The following is a 23,521-nucleotide window of genomic DNA, read 5'->3' on the forward strand; positions in this document are numbered from 1 at the left end:
CTTCTTTGCTCTGTCACCAGAGGGACTATGTGTCATTATCTATTAGCTTTATGAATATTTATACTTAGGGGATTTGGGGGCTGCTGTCAAGTATGTATGCACACACACCATCCTTACAACATTACAGACAATGATAAAGCTGTTTTAATTACAAGTGAATAGCAGCTCACCCCAGGTGTGTTGTTGATGTCCACTCAAATGCTAAAATGAAAGAAGGGTTCTGGTATTTTTCACTTATGACGGATGACACAGGTCTTTTCTCAGCAAGCTTGTGCAGATGGTTATATTTTGGTATTGAGTGACTGTAAAGACATGGTCTGACTGCGATCTGACATTGACAGAAAACTAAAAGACTGGTAGCTTTTCAAATGGTGTCAAACAATTGTCATCTGTAACTATTTTTTCTTTTTCTTCAGTATTTCCAATTAATGGACCTGTTGCAGTGTACATTTCCCTAAAAATATGACTAACAAGTCAGAAAAAACTCAAAATTTTCACCAAATAAATAAGATATACTATATACAAAGTGTTTATTCACAATTTCTGTCCAAAACATTGTATTATATACACTTCGATGCACTGCAAATCAATAGCTTTTCTCCTGTGTGTTAATCTGTATGATGACGAAAGCACGCCGGATGGGCCCAGTGGTTGGGATTATTTTGGCTTTGTGAAAGGGGTTATAGGAAGGGGTCAAATTGCACACACTTAGTATGGGTCCCCGGGGGTCTCATGGGTAATTGCCAGTGCCTAATAAACTTTTCCCCCTCTTTTCACTCAGGTCTAGGGAGTGTGGAGGGCAGGATGTGAAAGATCAGAGGCCCTTGGAGCCATGATCTGTGAATGGTGTGTGACTGGCCATTGTGATAATACAGCAGCATTATGTGATAATGGAGCAAGCATTTGATTTCCTTCCTCATGTTGTGTGACAGTACAGGATCCTGCTCCATTTAGTAAGGCTTTCGTCATCTTCTTTGAGTAGTTATTAGGATAAATGTACATTGGGGGTACAGAATGTGATAAAACATCTCCTTGCAGCATTAAAGGACTGATTTGAAGTTCTCCAAACATTGTGTTGATACTTAATTCCCCAACTGCTTCCATGACCATGGCTACTTTATTATAAGATGAAAGCTAAGCAGTGTTTGGGAAGCTAACAATGAATTGTGTTGACCCTTAATGGTTTGTTGAAGAGCTGAGAAAAAATAAAAAAAAGAGACCACATCTTAGTCTCTTTTTCTCTGGCTATCTTCGAATTTGCAGCTAAAATAACCAGCATTTTTCTGAAATTATAAACAAACATTCCCATCGCCCCATAATTGTATTTATTACAATAAACTTAATTGTTAGTACCCAAATCTCTCCAGAGGTGGAGGCATTCACCAATCGCTGTGAAGAATTCTTTAGGTATTTTATTGAGAAATTAAATCAACATCAAAACACAGTTTACTCCTGTTATATCTCACTGAAAAAATAATCATACATGCTTTCATAGTATCACATCTAGACTATTGTAATTCTCTTTACTTTGGTCTCCCTCTGGCCCAAAATGCAGCGTCCAGGTTGCTCACTAACACAAAGAAATGTGATCTGTCTTAGCTTCCCTGCACTGACTTCCAGGTCAGTCCAGGGTACAATTTAAAGTACGACTTATAGTGTTTAAAGTGCTCCATGCCCTGGTCCCCAGCTACTGTACATACAACGGCTGAAATAAGTATTTAACACGTCACCATTTTCTCATGAAACTCATGACATGAAACTTTCACCAAATCTTTGGAAGAACCCAATCCATAATCCACACATACAAAAAAGTAGAACAAATAAAGTCAGAAATTAAGTTGTGTGTAATAATGTGAAATGACACAGGGAAAAAGTATTGAATACGCCAACTGATATTTATTTAATACTTTGTACAAAAGCCTTTGTTTGCGATGACAGCTTCAAGACGCCTCCTGTGTAGAGAAGCTATTGCTCTGGTGTAATTTTGGCCCATTGCTCCATACAAGCAGTCTTCAAATATTGAAGGTTCTGTGGGCTTCTTTTCTGGGCCTTGAGTTTCAGTTCTTTCCATAGATTTTCGATTGGATTCAAGTTAGGCGATTGCCTGGGCCATTCTAGCAAATTTATTTTAATTTTTTTCTTTGAAACCAATTAAGAGTTTCCTTGGTAGTTTGTTTTGGATCATTATCCTGCTGAAATGTCCACCCTCGTTTCATTTTCATCATCCTCGTAGATGGCAGCAGAGTTTTGCCAAGTATGTCTCGGTACATTTGCCCATTCATCCTTCCTTCAATAATATGAAGTTTACGAGTACCATTTGCTGTAAAGCAGCTGCACACCATCATGTTCGCACCTCCAAACCTCACTGTTAGAATGGTGTTTTTAGGGTGATGTGCAGTGCCTTTTCTCCTCCAAACGTGGTGTGCATTATGGCATCCAAACAGTTCAATTTTGCTCTCATTCGACCGGACTATATTCTTCCAGTTTTTAACTGGCTTGTCCAAATGTTGCTCAGCAAACTTTAAACAAGCGTTGACATGCTTTTTTCCCCTCTTTGAGCCGTCACCTTATCGTGGTGGAGGGGTTTGTGTGTCCCAGTGATCCTAGGAGCTAAGTTGTCTGGGGCTTTATGCCCCTGGCAGGGTCACCCATGACAAACAGGTCCAAGGGTGAGGGACCAGACAAAGCATGGCTCAAAGACCCCTAATGATGACGACAAACAATGGACTTCGTTTTCCCTTGCCCGGACGCGGGTCACCGGGGCCCCCCACTGGAGCCAGGCCTGGTGGTGGGGCTCGAAGGCGAGCGCCTGGTGGGATGCACCGATGGGGCCTGGCCAGGCACAGCCCGAAAGGGTAACGTGGGTCCCCCTTCCCATGGGCTCACCACCTGTGGGAGGGGCCATAGGGGTCGGGTGCAGTGTGAGCCGGGCGGTGGCCGAAGGCGGGGACCTTGGCGATCCGATGCCTGGCTACAGAAGTTGGCTCTAGTGATGTGGACTGTCACCTCTCTGGCAGAGAAGGAGCCCGAGCTGGTGTGTGAGGTCGAGAAGTTCCGAATAGATATAGTCAGACTCGCCTCCACACACAGCTTGGGCTCTGGTACCAGTCCTCTCGAGAGGGGTTGGACTCTCTTCCACTCTGTAGTTGCCCACGGTGAGAGACGCCGATCAGGTGTGGGTATACTTATTGCCCCCCGGCTTGGCGCCTGTACATTGGGGTCCACCCCGGTGGACGAGAGGGTAGCCTCCCTCCGCCTTCGGGTGGGGGGACGGGTCCTGACTGTTGTTTGTGCCTATGCGCCAAACAGCAGTTCAGACTACCCACCCTTTTTGGAGTCCTTACAGGGGGTGCTGGAGAGCGCTCCCGCTGGGGACTCCATCATTCTGCTGGGGGACTTCAATGCTCACGTGGGCAATGACAGTGAGACCTGGAAGCATAAGGTTGTCCACATGTGCACTTGGCAACAGGACACCCGGGGTCGCAGTTTGATGATCGACTTTGTGGTCGTGTCATCGGACTTGCGGCCGCATGTCTTGGGCACTTGGGTGAAGAGAGGGGCAGAGCTGTCAACTGATTACCACCTGGTGGTGAGTTGGCTCTGATGGTGGGGAAAGATGCCGGTCCGACATGGCAGGCCCAAACGTATTGTGAGGGTCTGCTGGGAACGTCTGGCAGAATCCCCTGTCAGAAGGAGTTTCAACTCCCACCTCCGACAGAACTTTGCTCATGTTCCGGGGGAGGCGGGGGACATCGAGTCCGAGTGGACCATGTTCCGCGCCTCCATTGCAGAGGGGGCCGACCGGAGCTGTGCCTGTCGTGGCACCAATCCCAGAACCTGTTGGTGGACACCAACGGTGAGGGATGCCGTCAAGCTGAAGAAGGAGTCCTATCGGGCCATTTTGGCCTGTGGGACTCCTGAGGCAGCGGATGGGTACCAGCTGGCCAAGCGGAATGCAGCTGTGGTGGTCGCTGAAGCAAAAACTCTGGTATGGGAGGAGTTCGGTGAGGCCATGGAGAAAGACTTCCGGGCGGCTTCGAGGAAATTCTGGTCCACCATCCGGCGTCTCAGGAGAGGAAAGCAGTGCACCACCAACACTGCATTGTGGGGATGGGGCGCTGCTGACCTCGGGACAGGATTGAAAACAGAATTGGCAAGGGAGAATTAATACACAGACAGATATTTTTGATGATAGAAGGTCGAAATCTGACATACTGGTACTTTTATCAGGCTGCAACTGGGTCCACCATTACAAGGTTGATATAATACAAACATTAAAATGACCATAATTTTTTAATGATTATGATTATGACTGTCCCATGGAAATGCTCTTGAAAAAATTTAAAAAATATGGAAATTCAGACAAATTTGGACAAATTGTTCTTGAAGTGAATTTTTTATAGCTTCCCTTTTTAAATTATTGCTCAAAATGGTAAAACATTCAGAGTTCGCTGAAAATGACCACATTTAAATCCACATGAAATCACTTCAGGATACTGGATGGTCTCTGAGGAAAAAGGTACAAGTGGTCTAATACATTTGTTTAGCACTGTATGTCTGATAATAATATCCTGAGGCTTTATTGGCCTGTCAGCACTCATTAGAGGAGCAATGTCATCAATTGGATAGCTAATTCCTGCTACCTTGTATTGATGGTGACTATGTAATGTTTTTATACATACAACCTGAGACATACACCCATCGATGCGCAAGCTGACCACCATATTGTTGTGGATGACTACATGTGCCTGCGTGTGCTTTTGCTTGTGCATGTGCATGTGTGTGCTCCTCTTTAGCAGGTAAAATGCATTCTGTATAGGTCTTAAGTCTGAAGCTTGACCTTTGGGCTATATTCTAGCTGTCACAGTGTTTCTGCTGTCAACTGTTGCTGTTTTCATAGATATTACAATTCAACCTCTGTTACTTAGTGCACCAGTGGTTTGTTTCTTAATGATATTCCAAATGGTTGTATTGCCAAAGCCCAATAATTCTGGAGTGGCTGTGACTGATTTTCCCTTTTATCCCAACCTCACAATATTTTTTTTGGGGTTGGCTTTTTCTGCCCATAGACAACTCTCTGGTTTTCATGTTGGTCATACTTCTAACTAGTTTAAATGTAGTCTTCACAGGCAAAATCTGAAACTGAGCAGAGACATTTGGTGCTATTGAATATTTGAATCATCAACGTAATAGGACACATCTGGGCAACAAAACACAGTCACATGTTCTCATACTTCTGCTCACAAACGTTCAATTTCCTTTTCAATGTATTCATTCAAAAGAAGGGACAATGCATTTTAGGCAACATTCACATTTAAATATGCCAGATTGTAGCCACATGGGGGGGGGGTCTAAACAAAAGGCGCTGTCATCTGGTGTGTTGTATATCAGATCCAGCTGTCAGTACCTAAAAGCGGAAATATTAATCTTTCATCCCAACTTGTAGTGCTTCATATTAAACAGAATTACAGTTATTTTTACATACGTACATTTGCTGTATGTAGCGCCCCAAAGTTTGGTTATTTTATGCAGTTGTTTGGGGCTTGGGAGCATATTGCTATAGTTGTTGGGGATGATTGCCTCACATTTGGGAGGTACTGAGTTTGAATCTCTGCATAGGTCCTCCATTGTGGACTTTACTCTAATTTCTCATGTATAATGCACACTCATGTATAATACGCACCCCCAAAAGTTGACCTCAAAATTCTGGAAAACCCTTCTACTTATGTTTGATGCATTTTTACAATGCATGAATTTGCTTCTATCCATATGATCAAAATATGAAGTGTTATCTGTATTTTGTTAGTTTTTTCAAAGAATTATTCTGAAGTTAAGCACTTTATTTGAACACTAATACTTACTTTTTATTTACTTGCTCTTATTTTGAAATTCACAGCCCTACTTTCATTTAGTAAATGAAAAAACACACAGTTGTGCTCATATGTTTGGCTACCCAGGCAGAATTTTAAAGATTGGGCCAGGCGAAACACATTTAATTTTATTTTAATTGATTTCAAATTAAACTGGCAAGCATTTCAGAAATGCATTATCATCACAAAAAAAAACATAACGAAAATAAATTAATGATGGTTGTTGTTCAGTCATCAGTTGTATTTATGAAAAAAATATTTGACAAATTCTGCCAGGGTATGTAAACTTATGAGCACAACTGTACATATTATGTAGCCATACGTACCCCTGTCATATTGGAATGAAAGTGTAGGCTACACCTTTTTCATAACCTCTAGGTGGCGCTGGTATATTAGAATGAAAGTGTACAGCTTTGTCATAACCTCTAAATGGTGGCATACATTTATAAAATGGGAAAGTTTTTTTTTTTCATTTTCCCATATCCCTATGTATAATGTGCACCATTGACTTGACATTTTTTGGGGGAAAAAAATGCATATTATACATGAGAAATTACGGTGCATCTTCTATCCATGCTTGCATGGGTTTTTATTCTCCTATTTCCCTGGCTTGTTCCCACACTCCAAAATTTGATACTGTATGTTAATTGAAGTCTATAAATTTCCCATAGGTGTACCCAGCCTCTCTCCCAAATTTAGCTGGGATATTCGGACCCAGCTCACCCACGTCCTTAATGAGTGCAAGTGGTATACAAGGTATGTCAGAAAAGTTCAAGGACTGGTGTCACAAAAGATATATAGTTCAACTAGAAAATACAAGAAAGAAAGAAAGAAGAAGAAAATACAACATCGAAATAATCCCCCTGAAGCCAAATGCACTTTGCTATCCATCTCTCCCACACTTTCATGCTCTCCAAGAAGGATTCTTCCTGGATCCTCCGCAGCTCCATCGTTACGGCCATCTTAATGTCGTCCATGTCTTCAAAAAGGTCCACTTGATGACCCCACATAAAAAATGACACATAGCCAGTTTGGGTTATTCGGGAGGTTGCTACAGTTCTTCTCGGCCAGGAACTGTCTGATGTTCAGGCTGTTGTGACAGAGCGCCTTATCATGGTGAAGCAGTGTTGTCCTGCCACAACTCTTGCCTCTTGTCATGCACTGAAGAAGCAATTGCCAGCAAGATCTCATTGTTGATGTGCTTGTTGATCTTCTGGCTCACACTGAAAGGGAAAACTTGTAGTTTGGATTTGAAGTATAACTTTTGTGACACCAGTCCTCGATCTTTTCTGACACACTGCGTATTAAGTGAATGAAGATGATTACAATTCAATATTGTTGCATGTGCCTGACAAACAAGAAATAATGCTTCTGTTTCTGTAGTCATGTGGGACCACTACATGCAAATCAGTACTACAATTACACAATGTTGACTTATGTGCCAACTGTAAATATCTAAATATAGTTTTTCTTTGCCAGAGAGATTAAATGTGCGTGGTTTTGTATTAGTATTGTAGCAGTAGTATGTATTGTCTGTAAAGAATGTAGGTTTTTCACTCTTAAATCTAGATTCGATTTTTCACATCACTTATGAATTATTTATATCACTCGTATCTCTGTAATGTAAGTAAAGCAACCATGATACCCCCCGGCATCAATTAAACATCCTATTTCTTCTTGATGTCAAAACTTCATCTCTCATCAAAGGTTCAAAAGAGCAGTTCATCTTGAGCAGGGAGAAATTTGAGAGTTGCTGCTCATCATTTTTGAGGAAACTTTGTGACACAAATGGCATTTTTGGGAGGATCTGTTTTTCTGCTTTAGGGTGACGGTAAGCTTTTAGGGTAGGAATGTCGTAGAAACTGATCCATTCTGTGGACTGGCTTAGACCAGACTTGTAGCCTGCAGGCCTCTGTGGCTTTGGCCTCATCCTGTTGTCAGGACATCAACCGCAACTACAAAACCACTCTCCATAGCTGTAATCCGAGAAGTCACAGAGCTCTGGCGATTGAAAGTGGAAAGTCCCGTGCCTTCAGGTATATCAGACACAAAATGTAGACTATGGATCAATGAATGTGGAAATAAAGGCGATAACTTGTTTAAAGTGTGGACTCTAAACAAATAATTTATGCTTGCTGCATTCAAGTGACTTTCCACGCTCAAGTGTGGTTGATTTGTTTGATGTATATATTTGTATGCAGACCTTTAGGTTTCCTCCCAATATCCCAATGTATTTATGCATGTGAATTTGCCAGGGGAAATTGTGGTCATGTGCGTGTGTGTGTGTGTGTGTGAGCGACTCTGTGTGTCGGGTTGAATAATTCATTTACTTTCATTATTAATGTGCACCAATGACAGTCAATGAAAAAGCTGTCAAAAAACAGTGAATTGAAGTATGATTCGAGATTTTCAGTGATTTATTGTGTGGTATCGAGATTTTCACATTACAGTGGACACTCGCATAATCACAGGGTTTTCTTTCCAATTTAAAAAAATGGGGCACACCAACCCCCATTTTTCACAAAAAACGCTTACTCAAAACATTTTTGGATTTAAAAAAAAATAATAATAAATAATAAAAAAAATAATTATATGTAAATATATATGCAAATAGTAAAAAAAAAAAAAAAAAAAAAAAAAATGTATATATATATATAAATTGCCCATAGGTGTGAATGTGAGTGCGAAAGGTTATTTGTTTCTATGTACCTTGCGATTGGCTGGCGACCAGTTCAGGGTGTACCCCGCCTCTCGCCCGAAGAATGGGATGGGATTCAGCACGCCCACGACCCTAGTGAGGATAAGTGGTACAGAAAATGAATGGATACATTATAATGACCGTCAATTATTCACAGATTTTTACTATTTGCAGTCTGGCCTGCAAATAGTAAAAATCTGTGAATAATTGATGGCTATTATAACAAAAAACAAAAATCCCAAAATTTTTGAGTAAGCGGGGATAAACTGCCAATAAGTGTGTTCCGTGAAAAATAGGGGTTGGTCTTCCCAATTTTTTTTTTTAGATGCGAGTGTCCACTGTAATGGGAAAGTCTCGATACCATGATTTTTACGATTTGCAGTCTGGCCCACCCCTCCTTAAGCCGTCACCTTATCGTGGTGGAGGGGTTTGTGTGTCCCAATGATCCTAAAAGCTAAGTTGTCTGAGGCTTTATGACCCTGGCTGGGTCACCCATGACAAACAGGTCCTAGGTGAGGGACTAGACAAAGCACGGCTCCAAAGACCCCTATGATGAGAAAAATTATTGGATCACGTTTGCCCAGACGCAGGTCAGGCCTGGAGGTGGGAGATTGACAGGCGGATCGGTGCAGCGTCTGCAGTGGTGTGGACCTTGTATCGGTCTGTTGTGGGGAAGAAGGAGCTAAGCCAAAAGTCGAAGCTCTCGATTTACCGGTCGATCTACGTTCCTACCCTCACCTATGGTCAAGAGCTGTGTATTGTGTCCGAAAGAACAAGATCCCGGATACAAGCGGCCAAAATGAGTTTCCTTTGCAAGGTGTCCGGCCTCTCCCTTAGAGAGAGGGTGAGAAGCTTGGTCGTCCGTGAGGGGCTCAGAGTAGAGCTGCTGCTCCTCCGCATTGAGAGGAGCTAGATAAGGTGGCTCGGGCATCTGATTACGATGCCTCCCGGACGCCTCCCTGGTGAGGTGTTCTGGGCACGTCCCACCGGGAGGCGACCCCGGGGACGACCCAGGACACGCTGGAGGGACTATGTCTCTCGGCTAGCCTGGGAACGCCTCGGGATCCCTCGGAAGAGTTGGAGGAAGTGGCTGGAGGAAGTGGCTGGGGAGAGGGAAGTCTTCCCTGCTGTGGCTGCTGCTCCTGTGACCCGACCTCGGATAAGCGTAGGAAAATGGATGGATGGATGGCAATCTGGCACGGTCCCTATCCCTTGCAAATCGCAGGGATCCACTGTATTACAATGATCATGCTTATCACTTAAGCAGAAGCACACAAACATTGTTATGTCATTAAAATTAATCAAATTGTCAACAAATATTTAAAATTATTGTTTTTTTCCCCCCCCCCCACCAGTTCTAAGAGATGACTTCCGTCAGACACCCAGTGATGTAGTGGTGGCCGCAGGTGAGCCAGCTGTCATGGAGTGTATTCCCCCTAGAGGACATCCTGAGCCAACTATCACGTGGAAGAGAAATAATGTTCAGGTCAATGACAGAGATGAGAGGATCACAGTAAGTTGACTGGTAGTTGTCCACATTTTCGAGGCAGAAAGAGCTTTTTGTTTTCATTGTTGGTGGTTTGCGTATTTGTTTGTTCACTTTGTCGATGATGCTCATACTGTATTTCTGAGTTTTTATGATGTATTTTTTTCATTGAATCACTCTAAGTGCTCAATTCCTATTTAAGTGCCTATAACAATTTTTTGTTCTACATTTACACATACAATTCAAGTGACGCATATCTGATATGAGTGTGTTCACAGTATATTTACTGAACACAAGAAATAACCCTTCATACTAGGCTTTACACAATCAGGATTTGTGGGGCCGATCAGCGAGTTAAAAAGAAACTTTAACCGATCACCGCTCCGATCACAAGATGGAGCAATGTGTCTATTTATATGAGTTATTCATTTATAGTATATACTTGTATAATTAATTGCTCAAAAAATTATATTTACAATAAATAATGTGTCTTTGTTTTTCTATTTATGCCAGTGAGGCACAGTGACAGACAAATGGTCTTCTAAATGGTCTTCTATTAGATGGCAGGAAGTACATATAGTAAATAATAGTATCCACTTTTTGTGACATTTTTGTTTGTTGGTGTGCCGTGAGATTTTTCAATTGTAAAATATGTGCCTTGACTCCATAAAGATTGGAAATCACTACTCTAGTCAGATCATGTATTGTAATCAGTCATGTCAAACCAACATTACAATATGACAGAAATAATGGGTGCTAACTTGGAACGTGTTGCAACCATAAAATTCTAAGTTAATGATTATTTGCTCAAAACAATAAAGTTTATCAGTTTGAACATTAAATATCTTGTCTTTGTAGGGTATTCAATTAAATATATGTTGAACGTGATTTGTAAATCATTGTATTCTGTTTTTATTTATGTTTAACACAATGTCCCAACTTCATTGGAATTGGAGTTGTACTATAATTAAATTACTTCACACACACCAAAACTTTAGAGCATGATTCGACAGAACGCCTGCACGTTCGCTTACAACCGTTAGTGCTAGCACTAGCTTGCTAGGTTAAATAACGTTTTGTTGCCTGCTTGCGAGCGGTATCGTATTAAAAGTATGTGAACATACCTCAAGCAAGCCTTAAACGAACGTCCTCTCCCGAACATCAGTGACCACCAACACGCGTTTTTCTACATTTTGTTCTTATAAACACACGATGCGATCCATTATTGTCGTCGTCGCCATGGTAACTAATGTATCCAGTCGCGTTTGAGTTAAAAAACGGGATGCAGTGGTCTCGGAATATTGCAGTAGTCTGACGTCGTGAAAGACCAAATTTGTCTTGTAGTCTGATCCGAGCATTATCTGTTGTTTGTCCCACACTGCTGACATGTTTTTAAAAAAAATAACTTTATTGGTGGTCATATATTACTAGTACTACGTCAAAAGACACGAAAAGGCTAAAAATAAACTATCTTTTGGATTTAATATACTGTACACGACGGCGACGTGGAGTAATGTCTTTTGTGGAGCCGATCAATGATGTCATTGATCGGATTGGCGAATTATGACATTAAAGGCGATCAGCCGACCGGCATAAAATTATCGGCAGATACCGATCAGGCCAATCAGATCGGTGTAAAGTCTACTTCATACATCCAAAATGTATCCAGACGATCATGTACATATTGGCACTGGCGGTGTAGTGGTACATGTTGCTGCCTTTCTTGGAGACTGAGAGGGTTCACGGCCTGTCTTAAGCCCAGATAAAAATGGCTGGGTGGCGTCAGAGAGGGCATCCAGCGTAAAAACTGTGCCAAACAAATTATGGGAGTGACTCGCTGTGGGCACCCCTGATGGACAAGCCGAAAGTTGAAACTATTTATGTACCATATTTAATGGTAAGCATTTAATGGTCTATACTTATGTAATTTTGATTTGCAGTGGGCATTTTACAATGTGTTTATTTGTGCTATTTGAGCAGATGGAGGAGTGTACGTATGCAGGTATAGGCTCAGAGGAGAGGCGAAACGTCTCTAAGACAACCAGAAATGTCCACTTTCGATCGATTCAATGCCCTGAGAACGAAATGACCTGGATGATTTAAAATATTTACGGACAAGTTTCTAAAGGCAAGAGTATCAAAAACTACATTATTTATTAGAACACTTAATCATAAATCATTGTCAAAAAACAAAAATATCGTCTTTGCGTTAACAGACAGTGCTGTAAATCAACTCAGCTCTCCTCACGTAGCTGAACTAGCATTAGCGGTAGCCACAGTTTTGCTCACTCTGCTCAGATGACTGTCACCGCAAAAAGTACTTTGCTCACATGACACGCAGCTGGAGGAGGCTTGATGAAGAACTTTATCTACGAGATATGCTAATGTTTTATTTTTTTTTAAAGTTCATTAATTCATTCATTCATCTTCCATTCCGCTTATCCTCACTAGGGTCACGGGCGTGCTGGAGCCTATCCCAGCTATCTTCGGGCGAGAGGCGGGGTACACCCTGAACTGGTCCCCAGCCAATCGCAGTTTTTTTTAAGTTAAATAAAAATAATAGTCATCATCATTATCATCATCATTATATTAGTATCATATCAAGTTTGGAAGTACTGTGAGCTCATTTGGCTGCTCCTGGATGCACAAACTCTGGGAGTTGGAAGTGGCCTGTCATGGTTTTGCTATTTCAAAGGTGACCCAGGTTTATTTCTTAGTGTTACGATTTGGGTTTCAATATGTGTATCATTACAGACTTAGCCTCTGCCACTGAAGCACATTTGTTTCCCCTGCTTGTATTTATTTCCTTTAAACACTCTCCCCATTTTCTCCATCATGTATTTACCTCTCCGTTTTCAGATCCGAGGAGGCAAACTAATGATTTCCAATACCAGAAAAAGTGATGCTGGCATGTACGTGTGTGTTGGCACCAATATGGTTGGAGAAAAAGACAGTGATCCAGCTGAACTGGTTGTATTTGGTAAGTACTTTGTTTCTAAAATTATGGCAATACATACAGTACATACACATATATTTGATGGAAATATTAAAAAGAATCAGAAAGTACTTTAATTCAGAAAGTACTTTGGAATGGTAGTTATGCTACTGTGAGCACAATCTAAAATATCTTCTATTTTCTATTTTTGTTCCATTTTTGTTCTGCAATGTCTCAAGTTTTACACAGTTTGAATTCATCTGGTATTACAGGAGCAGAAGATGAATGTGTCTCTCCTGCCTTCTATTTTTCTTTGCTTCCTTGACCTCTATGCTTTTTTTTTCATGTCTCCCCTATTCTTGGAAACTCTCAGCAGACCAGCTGCATAAGTGCTTTGGAAGTGTGTATTGAACATAGCAAACAGATAGAAAATTTATATTTTCCTTCTGTCTCAACAACCCGTCTTCCCTATTACCATCTTCTAAATGCTGCTTGTTTAATCACTGTGAAGCCGTGGGTCAATTTTGGGCGATTTTGTGGTTTGGATTAAACAAAAGAGAGGGAACTAAAGAAAAAAATCTATTCTAAAGATGACTGGAAGCCAGTGTAAAAACTTTAGAATTGGAGTAATATGCTCTGACCTCTTTGTTCTGGTCAGAACCCGAGCTACAGCTGTTTAATGCTCTTTTTAGGGAGTCCAATCAGAAGACCATTGCAATAGTCAAGCCTACTTGAGATAAAAGCATGGATGAGCTTCTCCTGGTCTGCAAGCCTTCACTCTGGATATGTTTTAGTAATTGATTTGATATAACTGTTGAAAGTCAGGTCAGAATCTCTCAGAACACCAAGGTTTCGGACTTGGTCTTTGGTTTTTAAATAGAGTGAATTCAGGTATTTGCTAACAGCAATCCTCTTTTCTTTATTGCCCAAATCAATTATATCAGTTTTGTTGTGGCTTAATTGAAGAAAATTTTGCCTCATCCACATATTTATCTGTTTTAGACAGTGACACGACACCTCAATTGTACTGTAGTCATCTGGAGACACTAGATATAACTGTGCGTCATATGCATAGCTATGATAGTCAAAATTAAAGTTCTGAAGAATTTGACCCAAGGGTAGCATATATACAGGTTGAACAGGAGGTTTTCCAAGAACTGACCCTTGAGGGACCCCATAGGTCATTGCCATTTGATGAGATTGAACACTTCCAATGGTTACAAAATAACTCCTTCCCTCCAGGTAGGACCTGAACCATTTAAGGACCGTTCCATTTTGTCCTAACCACGTTTCCAACCTGTTCAGCAGTATATTTTGATCTATCGTATCAAAAGCCGCACTGATGTCCAACAAGATCAGAGTTGACACCTTTCCCGAGTCAGTATTCAACCTTATATTATTGAGCACTTTGATAAGAGCAGATTATGTACTGTGATGAGTTCGGAACCCTGATTGAAATTTGTCAAAAAGTCCATTTAAGTTCAATAAATTGCTAAGTTGGTTAAAAATAACTCTCTCATCAATCTTGGCTACAAAAGGGAGATTTGAGATGGGTCTATAGCGTCCAGCGTTCTATTTTTTAGCAGAGGCTTAATGGCAGCTACTTTAAGAGCTTTATGAGAGCTTTAGGAAACTCGCCTGACTGAAGTGAGCAATTGATTTTTTTGCTGCAAATCAGCTAACACAGTCTTCGCAATGTCTTTGAAAAAGTCAGATGGTATTGAGTCAAGACAGCTCGTTGATGGTTTAAACTGCTGAAACGTTTTCTCTACAGTTTTTGATCAACTGTATCAAATTCTGACATGGTAATAGTTTTTCCTGGATGGCTTCAGATGTAGTATCATTTTATCATTTTGCTGATGTGTGCTAATATATAACCTGATGGACTGTATTTTCTCAGTAAAATAACAAGCAAATACATTGCATTTATCTGCTGTTATGAGTTCTGGAGCTATCTGGTTTGGGGGGGGGGGGGGGGGGGGGGGGTTGTGACCTTGTCAACCACAGCAAACAGAGTGCAAGTATTGTTGAAGTTCTTACTGATGAGTTCAGAAAGTGTTGCTGTCTAGCCCTGACTAACTCTTGGTTAAAATTACAAAGACATTGTCTGTAGAGGTCATAGTCAATTTGGAGTTTAGTTTTTCTCCACTTACCTTCTGCTTTCCTACACTTTGATTTAGCGGTCTTTACCATCATTGTGCTCCTCCACGGTGTTCTAGGTCGGCTCAAGATTGTCTTAGTTTTAATAGGAGCAACAGCATTCATGACACTTGAGGTTTTCCAGGTGAAATTATCCAAAACTTCATCAACTGTCTCAGCATTCACAGTTTGTCGCTCAGCAATGGTCTCCATAAACTTAGTGGCGGTACTCTCATTGTTGTACCTTTTCTTAATAGACATAGAGGTTGACTGAAGTTTTGGAAAAATCTGTAATTCAAGGAATACACAAAAATGGTCAGAAATAGTCATATCCTTCATGTCAATTGATAGAACTTCAACATCCTTAGAGATGACCAGGTCTAAGATGTGACCTTGAGTGTGGGTTGGACTCTTAATATGTTGAGAGATGTCAAATGTATCAAGTATAGCAGAGAGTTCTTTAGATTATTTTTTTCCATGTAAGCATGAATGTTAAAGTCTCCCGTTATGACAAAATAGTTGTAGTCAGTACAAATAACTGACAGCAGTTCTCCATAAACTTTCTATTGTATGTTGGAGGCCTATAAATTATTAAAACAAGAACCTTTGGGTCACCTTTAACTAAAAAAGAGAGATATTCATCCATCCATCCATTTTCTGAGCCGCTTCTCCTCACTAGAGTTGCGGGCGTGCTGGAGCCTATCCCAGCTATCATCGGGCAGGAGGCGGGGTACACCCTGAACTGGTTGCCAGCCAATTGCAGGGCACATACAAACAAACAACCACTCGCACTCACAGTCATGCCTACGGGCAATTTAGAGTCTCCAATTAATGCATGTTTTTGGGATGTGGGAGGAAACCGGAGTGCCCGGAGAAAACCCACGCAGACACGGGGAGAACATGCAAACTACACACAGGTGGGGCCGGGGATTGAACCCCGGTCCTCAGGACTGTGAGGCAGACGCTCTAACCAGTTTTTCCACCGTGTCACCCAGAGATATTCAAAAGAGCTAAAATCACACAGTATAATTTCTTTACACTGAAATAACAGCAATACCACCGCCTTTTCCCCCTAATTAAACTTTTCTGGTGTCGCCTCATTTAAAATGGTATTGCAGCTACTTTCTGTTTCTGAGTTTGGACAAATTTAACGCGCTGAATCCAAATAGCAACTTGGTTTTATTTGATCAGGTCAACTTTGGAACTATGTGCACATTTTTGTTTACATGTACACATATTTTTGCTTTACAGGTTCAAATAAAGAGGTTCATGCTGTCACGTATATTCATCCATCCATTTTCTGAGCCGCTTCTCCTCACTAGGGTCGCGGGCATGCTGGAGCCTATCCCAGCTGTCATCGGGCAGGAGGCGGGGTACACCCTGAACTGGTTGCCAGCCAATCGCAGGGCACATATAAACAAACAACCATTCGCACTCACAGTCATGCCTACGGGCAATTTAGAGTCTCCAATTAATGCATGTTTTTGGGATGTGGGAGGAAACCGGAGTGCCCAGAGAAAACCCACGCAGGCACGGGGAGAACATGCAAACTCCACAGAGGCGGGGATGGGGATTGAACCCCGCACCTCAGAACTGTGAGGCTGACGCTCTAACCAGTCGGCCACCGTGCCACCGTCACGTATATTGATTTGGATAAAAACGTAATTAATTTAAGAGAAAAGAATAAGCCGGAAGCGACGCCTGCGTTACTTCTTGTTTAGTGTGATTTTAAGTTTAAGGGTTAAAATAAAATTATTTTATCTCGAAAAGGGGCACCACATCTCTTTTTAGATGTGTAAAACTTCAGGACAAAGTGACGAAGACCTCTATGTCTCGTAATCTGAATGTTACTACAGGAATTAGATTAGTTCTCGATAACCAGAGTTCTTTTGTCACACAAACACACACAAATGATACAGGGAGTGACTTTTTATACAAAGTTTAATGAGATCTAACAGGGGAATCTAAAGGGGTTTTCCCCTTAGATCCCCTTCCATTAGATTAGATGCAGGGAAAAAGCAAAGCAAAGGACAGACAAACATTTGTAGAAGGAGGCTGTACTTCTGATGTGAGGGCAGAATGAGCATGCAATGACATTGAATAGAGCTGGGGGTTCCTGTTCTCGTTAATTTAAACCCAAATATGCACCAATCTGTACTTTAGTAGACTACAAGTTGGACTCAGGTGCGTGGAACACAATTTAGGCAGGCTAGTCGATCTCCTGAATGTTTGGCCGGTCCGGTCCGCACGGGGAGCAGATGGATTTGGCGGGAAAAGAAGGAAGGAAAAAAGAAGAAAAAGAGTTCAAAAGCAGGGCGGCTGAGGCCCGGGTGTCGCTGTTCGCAAGCTGCTCGGAGCGGACGTGCGCTGCCTGTTTCCTTCGCAACAGAGTTTCCCCGTGAGGTGCCCAGGCACTCGCAAGGGTAGCTCGGGGTGCTGGCAGTGTGCCCTGCAGCGGGGAAAGGTCCGATGTGTCCTCGCCACCTCTTGGTGACAGGCGGGGCTTCCTAGCCGAGCCAGTCTTCGGCAAGTTGGTCAAACGAGTACACTCACAAAGGGGGGCTCCGGCCTTTATGCCCAGCTGAAAAGGGGGTGGCCCCCCCCACCAGGGGCCAAAAGGGTAGATAGACTGCCTTTTAATGTTACTTTTCCATCCCAGGATTATTTTGTGGTTTAAAACCAGTGGGATAAAATATTAGTGATTGGATTTAAGACAACAAGACCAGTTTCCAGCTTTGCATTGTTACGCGCATTTTTTGTTTTTTTTTGTTTGTTTTTTTGTCCTGTTCGGCTGTTAGCTCAAGCAGAATGGAAAATCTGTATCCCTTTTATGCCAGAACAGTTTTACTCTCACAGTGGCGTTTTTAAGCTTCCACTGTGGTTTCTTAGTATTATAATTGAGGTTTATTGAGAATCAGAGTCAATCAGTCGAACAGAACAAAGTTTCTAGAGGGGAGAGAAAAAGGAAGACAAAAGACAAAGCACTAATTGTAAACAGGATGAGCGAAGTAAATCATGACATTATCTACAACAATGAAACATTAAATATGAGTGTTGCATGGGGCTGTAGTGCTACACCCTGTGAGGGAAGGAGAGGAAATGATAGAACAGGACAAGGACAGGAGAAGAAGCATGTAGGACAAGGGTTGTGAACCCGGCCGTTCAACTGACGTGTGGTGGGATTAATTATGTAAATTATACAAGTCTACAGGACGAGAGTATAAATGAGGGGATACACAAGCGATTTGCATCTTCATGAGTTATTTGTCGCAGTAAGTGCGTGAGCCCACACCCAGTGAAAGAGTCCTAGGGGTGTGTTCTCCGGATACATGCAAGTGAATTGACACCGTTTTACATGCACAAAGACTGACAGAAGTGTCCTGTAATTGCTGTTGCCACACCGCGGCAGCTGAGGACCCCACCCAATCAATCGAGGGGCGGGATCAGGCCCAGGGGTCCACCCAATAGCAGCCCGGTGGACGGGAAACGTCCCACACCGAGGGACACAGGGCAGTCCGGCGACTCCACTAAGGCGCCCCGACAACTGGCCACCCAGTGGGGGCCGCAGGGACCGAATGCCAAAAATGAAAATAGTCTTGCTATTCTCAAATGGCACCCTACTCAGGCAAAGGAATCAAGAGTCTAGATTTTGCATGTTGAGAAACGGTGACCAGCTATCTACGTATATGTTTAATTGATTTTTTCGTTCTGCTGATATTTTTTCAAACGCAATATATTGTATGATGAGATTTAGGCACTGATTGATTTTAATAGCTTGTTTGTTTTTCCAGTTTAATAGAATTGTTTTCTTAGCGGTAGCTAACACGACAAGTAATGATTGTGAATATTTATTAGGGGGGTTAATTATGCTTAAGTTGCCAAGTATGCACAATCTTGGGGAATGTGGAATCGTGCAGTTTAAAATACATGAGAGTTTTTGTATAACCGAAGACCAAAAGCATTGAATTGGTGTACATTCCCATATAGCATGAAAATAGGTGTCTGGGGTATTTTTGGTGCATTGCACGCATATATTAGATAGAGAGAAGCCCATTTTATGCATAGTGTACTGAGTAAACTGTGTTCTATGGAGCACTATATATTGTATAAACTGTAGATTTGGGGTTTATGTCATTCTAAACGTATTGTTACAAATCTGTATCCAGTAGCTAAGGTCAGCAGACATGGAGAGGTCTTCTTCCCATTTGGTGATTGCTAAGTGCATTGATTTAGTACATGAAATTAATTTATAAACTTTTGAGAGATTTCTTTTACTTTGTGGGAGAAGCTTCATTATTTCCTTGACAAACACCGGCAGTTCGAGGGTGCTCTGGTATTCTGTTTTTTATTGCTGCTTTTAATTTATTGTATTGAAGAAAGTTTCCGGCTGTTATTTGGAATTCTTGGAACAGTTCAACACGTGTCCTAAAAACATTATTGTTAAATAGTTGTTGTAGGTGGTTAATTCCATGTTTTTCCCATGTACTACAATGAAGGGGTATATTATTAATTTCGAAATCTGGATTATGACAGATTGGGGAGAGCATACTGGGAGCTAATTGAGATCCTGTCGATTCTAAACTTTGCCACCAAGCCGTTAAGGTGGGTGCGATTATTGGATTCTTGAAACATTTATGGCGTTTAAGTAGAAATAAATGGGAGTTTTGGTAGTTTGATGTTGTTGCAGTCTGTTTCTTCCAATTCTAGCCAAGAATCACACTCCTCATTGTGGTGCAACCATTTGATGAGGTATTGTGATGGGTTAGCTCAATAATAGTGTTTAAAGTTGGCCTCCCTCCTGTTTACTTTTCTGAAGAGTGGATAGACTGATTCTATTTTTATTTTTTTTTTTAAATAAAAATGTATTACAGCATAATCTAAGGTTTGAAACCATTTAAATGTGGGTTTAAATGGAATCACTGAAAATAAATAAGTTATTTGAGGTAAGGTTTTAATTTTTATTGTAGCTATTCTTCCCAGTAATGATATAGGCAAGTTATTCCAGCGTCTTAAGTCAGATGAGATTTTTTTCCAGAAGTGGTGTGTAATTTAGATTGGTTAGCTCTGTGTGTTTTGATGAAATATTGATACCTAAATACTTAATGTTTCCAGTAGGCATAGGGTAATCTGGGATTTGATCTGGAGGAGTCCATGAGTTTGCTGTTATTGGGAGTATTGTTGATTTTGTCCAGTTAATAGAATAGTCTGATATTTGTGAAAATGTTTTAATGAGATTGAAGACTGTATTTAATTGAGGGATGTTTAGATCCTTAATAAAAGTCTCAATTTCTTTTTGATCTGGGTTGTTCGAAGGTGCGTATAAGCGCACATCCTCTTTAGTCCCTGTAATGAATGTTTCAGTTGGATGTGGTTCTTGAGAACACTGTCATATTTGAAATGTGACATTTGTGTTGAAACATCCCATCTGGCCCAGTTAACAAAAAGATTTGATTCCAGACATTCAAATTTGCAGAAAAACGATCACTAGTGGCGCTGTTGTGATGGTAAACACTGGGAGCGTTCATGCAAAGTTCTTAAAATATCATCTTTCAAGTTCAGTTCAGATTGTGAATAGTTCCCCCGAGTTGCACCTGTGGGTGTCGCTCGTGTCCCATCCATTGTCCCATACGAAAGGAACAAATGGCCCTTTCAAACCTTTACCTTGGCATGCCTGGGAGTCCAGGTTTCTAGGGTAGCTGCTAATTGATTTAAAGTCCAGGTGAGGAGTCAGGATTCCTAGTCTTCGCTTACATGAGCTCCTTCGGACTGGCAGGTAATTCGTTTAGCGTCTGTGTGAGATAAACCAGCCATCCCTGTGGTCATCTGTCTCGGCGGGGGAGCGGAGACAGGGAATGCAGTCCCAGTCCGAGGTTGGGGGTCATGGTGCCATCTGGCGAGAGCATGATATAATTTTCGGATTCATCCATCCATCCATCCATTTTCCTTACCGCTTATCCTCACTTGTGTCGCGGGCTGCTGGAGCCTATCCCAGCTATCTTCGGGCGTACATTCTGAACCGGTCGCCAGCCAATCGCAGGGCACATAGAAACAAACAACCATTCGCACTCACATTCACACCTATGGGAAAGAGTCTTCAATCAACCTGCCACGCATGTTTTTGGGATGTGGGAGGAAACCGAAGTGCCCGGAGAATTATAGGAAGTATAGTACAGCCTAAGTGAAGCTTTAACGAGATCTCAAAGGGGCAAAAAAAAAAGAAAACTGCGCTATATTCGGCCTGTTGTTGTTGTTTTCTCCCTTTAGCTTTTCTGTAACACTCACTGTTTTACCATTTACCAATAACAAACATTTCTTAGACTGCAGGTGGAATGGAATCGATTTTTAACTGTTACATGTCTGAATTTGTCTTTCCTTCTTTTGTTACTCTTATACTAGTCAGCATTTTCTCAGAAGTAAACAAAGCAAGCACCGACTTTTGTATTTCCTGTCTCTGTCTAATGTCAGAGAGGCCGGTGTTCACAAAGCAGCCGGTGAGCCAAGTGGTATTGGCTGACGATACAGTGGACTTCTTTTGCGAGGTGCATGGGGATCCAACACCGACTGTTCGCTGGCGGAGAGAGGAGGGGGAGTTGCCTCGTGGCAGGTAAGACAGACAGTAACAGTATTGCATTCAATATATTCTACTTGAGCATCTGGCAAGCTATTGCTGCCATCTGCCAAAATTAGTAATATACAGTGCCATGAAAACCTTCCTTCCTTTTTGTGCATATTTATTGCACTTAAATGTTTTTGATCACGGCAATTTCAACACATGAGAAAGACAATCCAAGTAAATGCAAAATGCAATTTCAAAAAAATTTAATAAATGTCTTGTCCTTGTCTGTCTCGTCCTATGTGAAAATGTAATTGCCCCAGCAAGTATAAATATTGGTTCTCCAATAATCAAACCTCGTCCAAAATAAGACCAACTGTTTAAATAATTTTCTTGATGATATTGCACCGAATCTTGTTGTAATAACACAATAACAGTAATAATACAATATTCTAGTAAAGCAAAACCAATGACTAAGTATATATTCGTCGCTGCCTGGCAGAATCCTCCCAAAACCACTACTTTTCAAGAAATAAAAAAACCATCATTAAAGTAGGTATTATATTGCTGTCATATACTGTTGCGCACCAACACAAACTCAACGCCTCCCCACAATCATGTTCAGCTACTATATTAACTTGCTTAAAAAAAAAAAAGCTAATTTAATTACAGCGTCTTTGATTAGATATGTACGGACACATCGCTAGTCATGCCTGCCAAAGCTTTTAAATTTGGTGCCTCGATGGCGTACATGTCAGTAGAGATGTTGATACTTGTATGTTTGACTGCAATCTGTTAGAATGTATGCTATCTTGATGTGTTTGCAGATATGAGCTCCGTAGTGACAGCAGTCTGCACCTGAAACAGGTGCGAGCTGAAGACGAGGGCACTTACACGTGTGTGTCAGAGAACAGTGTGGGCAAAGCGGAGGCAGCAGCTACCCTGCAAGTACACGGTAAGGCAAGGGTAAAAGTCCATCTTTGTCTGCTATTTCTGAACATTGGAATCTTTTTTTATTTTTTTTTTAAAATAATTCATAGTACAAATACAAAGATAAAGGCAATTCAGCAGTTATACAATAATGTTTTTGTTTTTTTTTAAACAATGACAGTCTCTGGATGCCCACAAGTCTTGAATGTGTTATTGCTATGATAATTTCCAGAGTGAGAGATTAACAATACTGTGCCACCTCAAAATTACATAGTATGTTTCCTAAAAATGCATGCGTGAGACGCTTCATTAAGTACATATACAGTATCCAGTAAGGTCCTGTACAAGTGCTCTATCAAAAACATTATTCCTTCAAAAAGATAATAATACATTAATAATGCAGTGTCATTCTATAACACTACAAATTACAATCACTGTAATAAACATATTGTTGACTGAATCCCTTTTTGACAGTCGCCTGGTTTACATGGAGCTTTGTATTCCGATTAGAATCAGGTTATAAGGCCAAACTGAATGAGAATGCTCCAATATAAACGCCTCAGTCGGAATAAACAGGCCGATTCAGATTCACAGGGGCTCAATATTCCTTTTCCCATATTGATCAGAAGTCAAATTTCGTCATGTAAACCGTCAGTCGGATAGTTGTGCAATGGAGATGTTTTTAAATTACTTGTAACTTGTTTTTTTATCAAGCTGCTGTTTGAGTAAAAGCCTAAAAAACAATCTCAACTACTTTGCTAAATAGATGACTGAGCTCCAGCTCATTAAATCACGTAATGTTTACATCAATCTGCACATCACGCGTCTGTAGAACGACTGTTCTGATTCAATGTAGTGGCCCATTTAAACACCAGAGCGGAATAGCTCACATCACATGTAAACAGTTGAG

General features: G+C 41.3%; 1 protein-coding gene across 5 annotated transcripts in view; it reads left to right on the forward strand.

The window, feature by feature from the left end:
• Window positions 1-23,521, forward strand: part of robo3 (roundabout, axon guidance receptor, homolog 3 (Drosophila)) — a 139,844-nt gene that overhangs the window by 42,460 nt on the left and 73,863 nt on the right. For 4 of the 5 annotated variants that reach the window (XM_061751936.1, XM_061751935.1, XM_061751934.1 and 1 more), the window contains 4 exons: window positions 9,924-10,081; window positions 12,914-13,034; window positions 21,594-21,732; window positions 22,509-22,636. In XM_061751936.1, coding sequence (XP_061607920.1) covers window positions 9,924-10,081; window positions 12,914-13,034; window positions 21,594-21,732; window positions 22,509-22,636 — 546 coding nt within the window. Of the gene's footprint in view, window positions 1-6,149; window positions 7,907-9,923; window positions 10,082-12,913; window positions 13,035-21,593; window positions 21,733-22,508; window positions 22,637-23,521 lie in introns of those variants that run through there. The other variant, XM_061751939.1, reaches the window with a different exon arrangement.

Source organism: Phyllopteryx taeniolatus, chromosome 17 (assembly GCF_024500385.1).
Source record: "Phyllopteryx taeniolatus isolate TA_2022b chromosome 17, UOR_Ptae_1.2, whole genome shotgun sequence".
NCBI classification, from domain to species: Eukaryota; Metazoa; Chordata; class Actinopteri; order Syngnathiformes; family Syngnathidae; genus Phyllopteryx; species Phyllopteryx taeniolatus.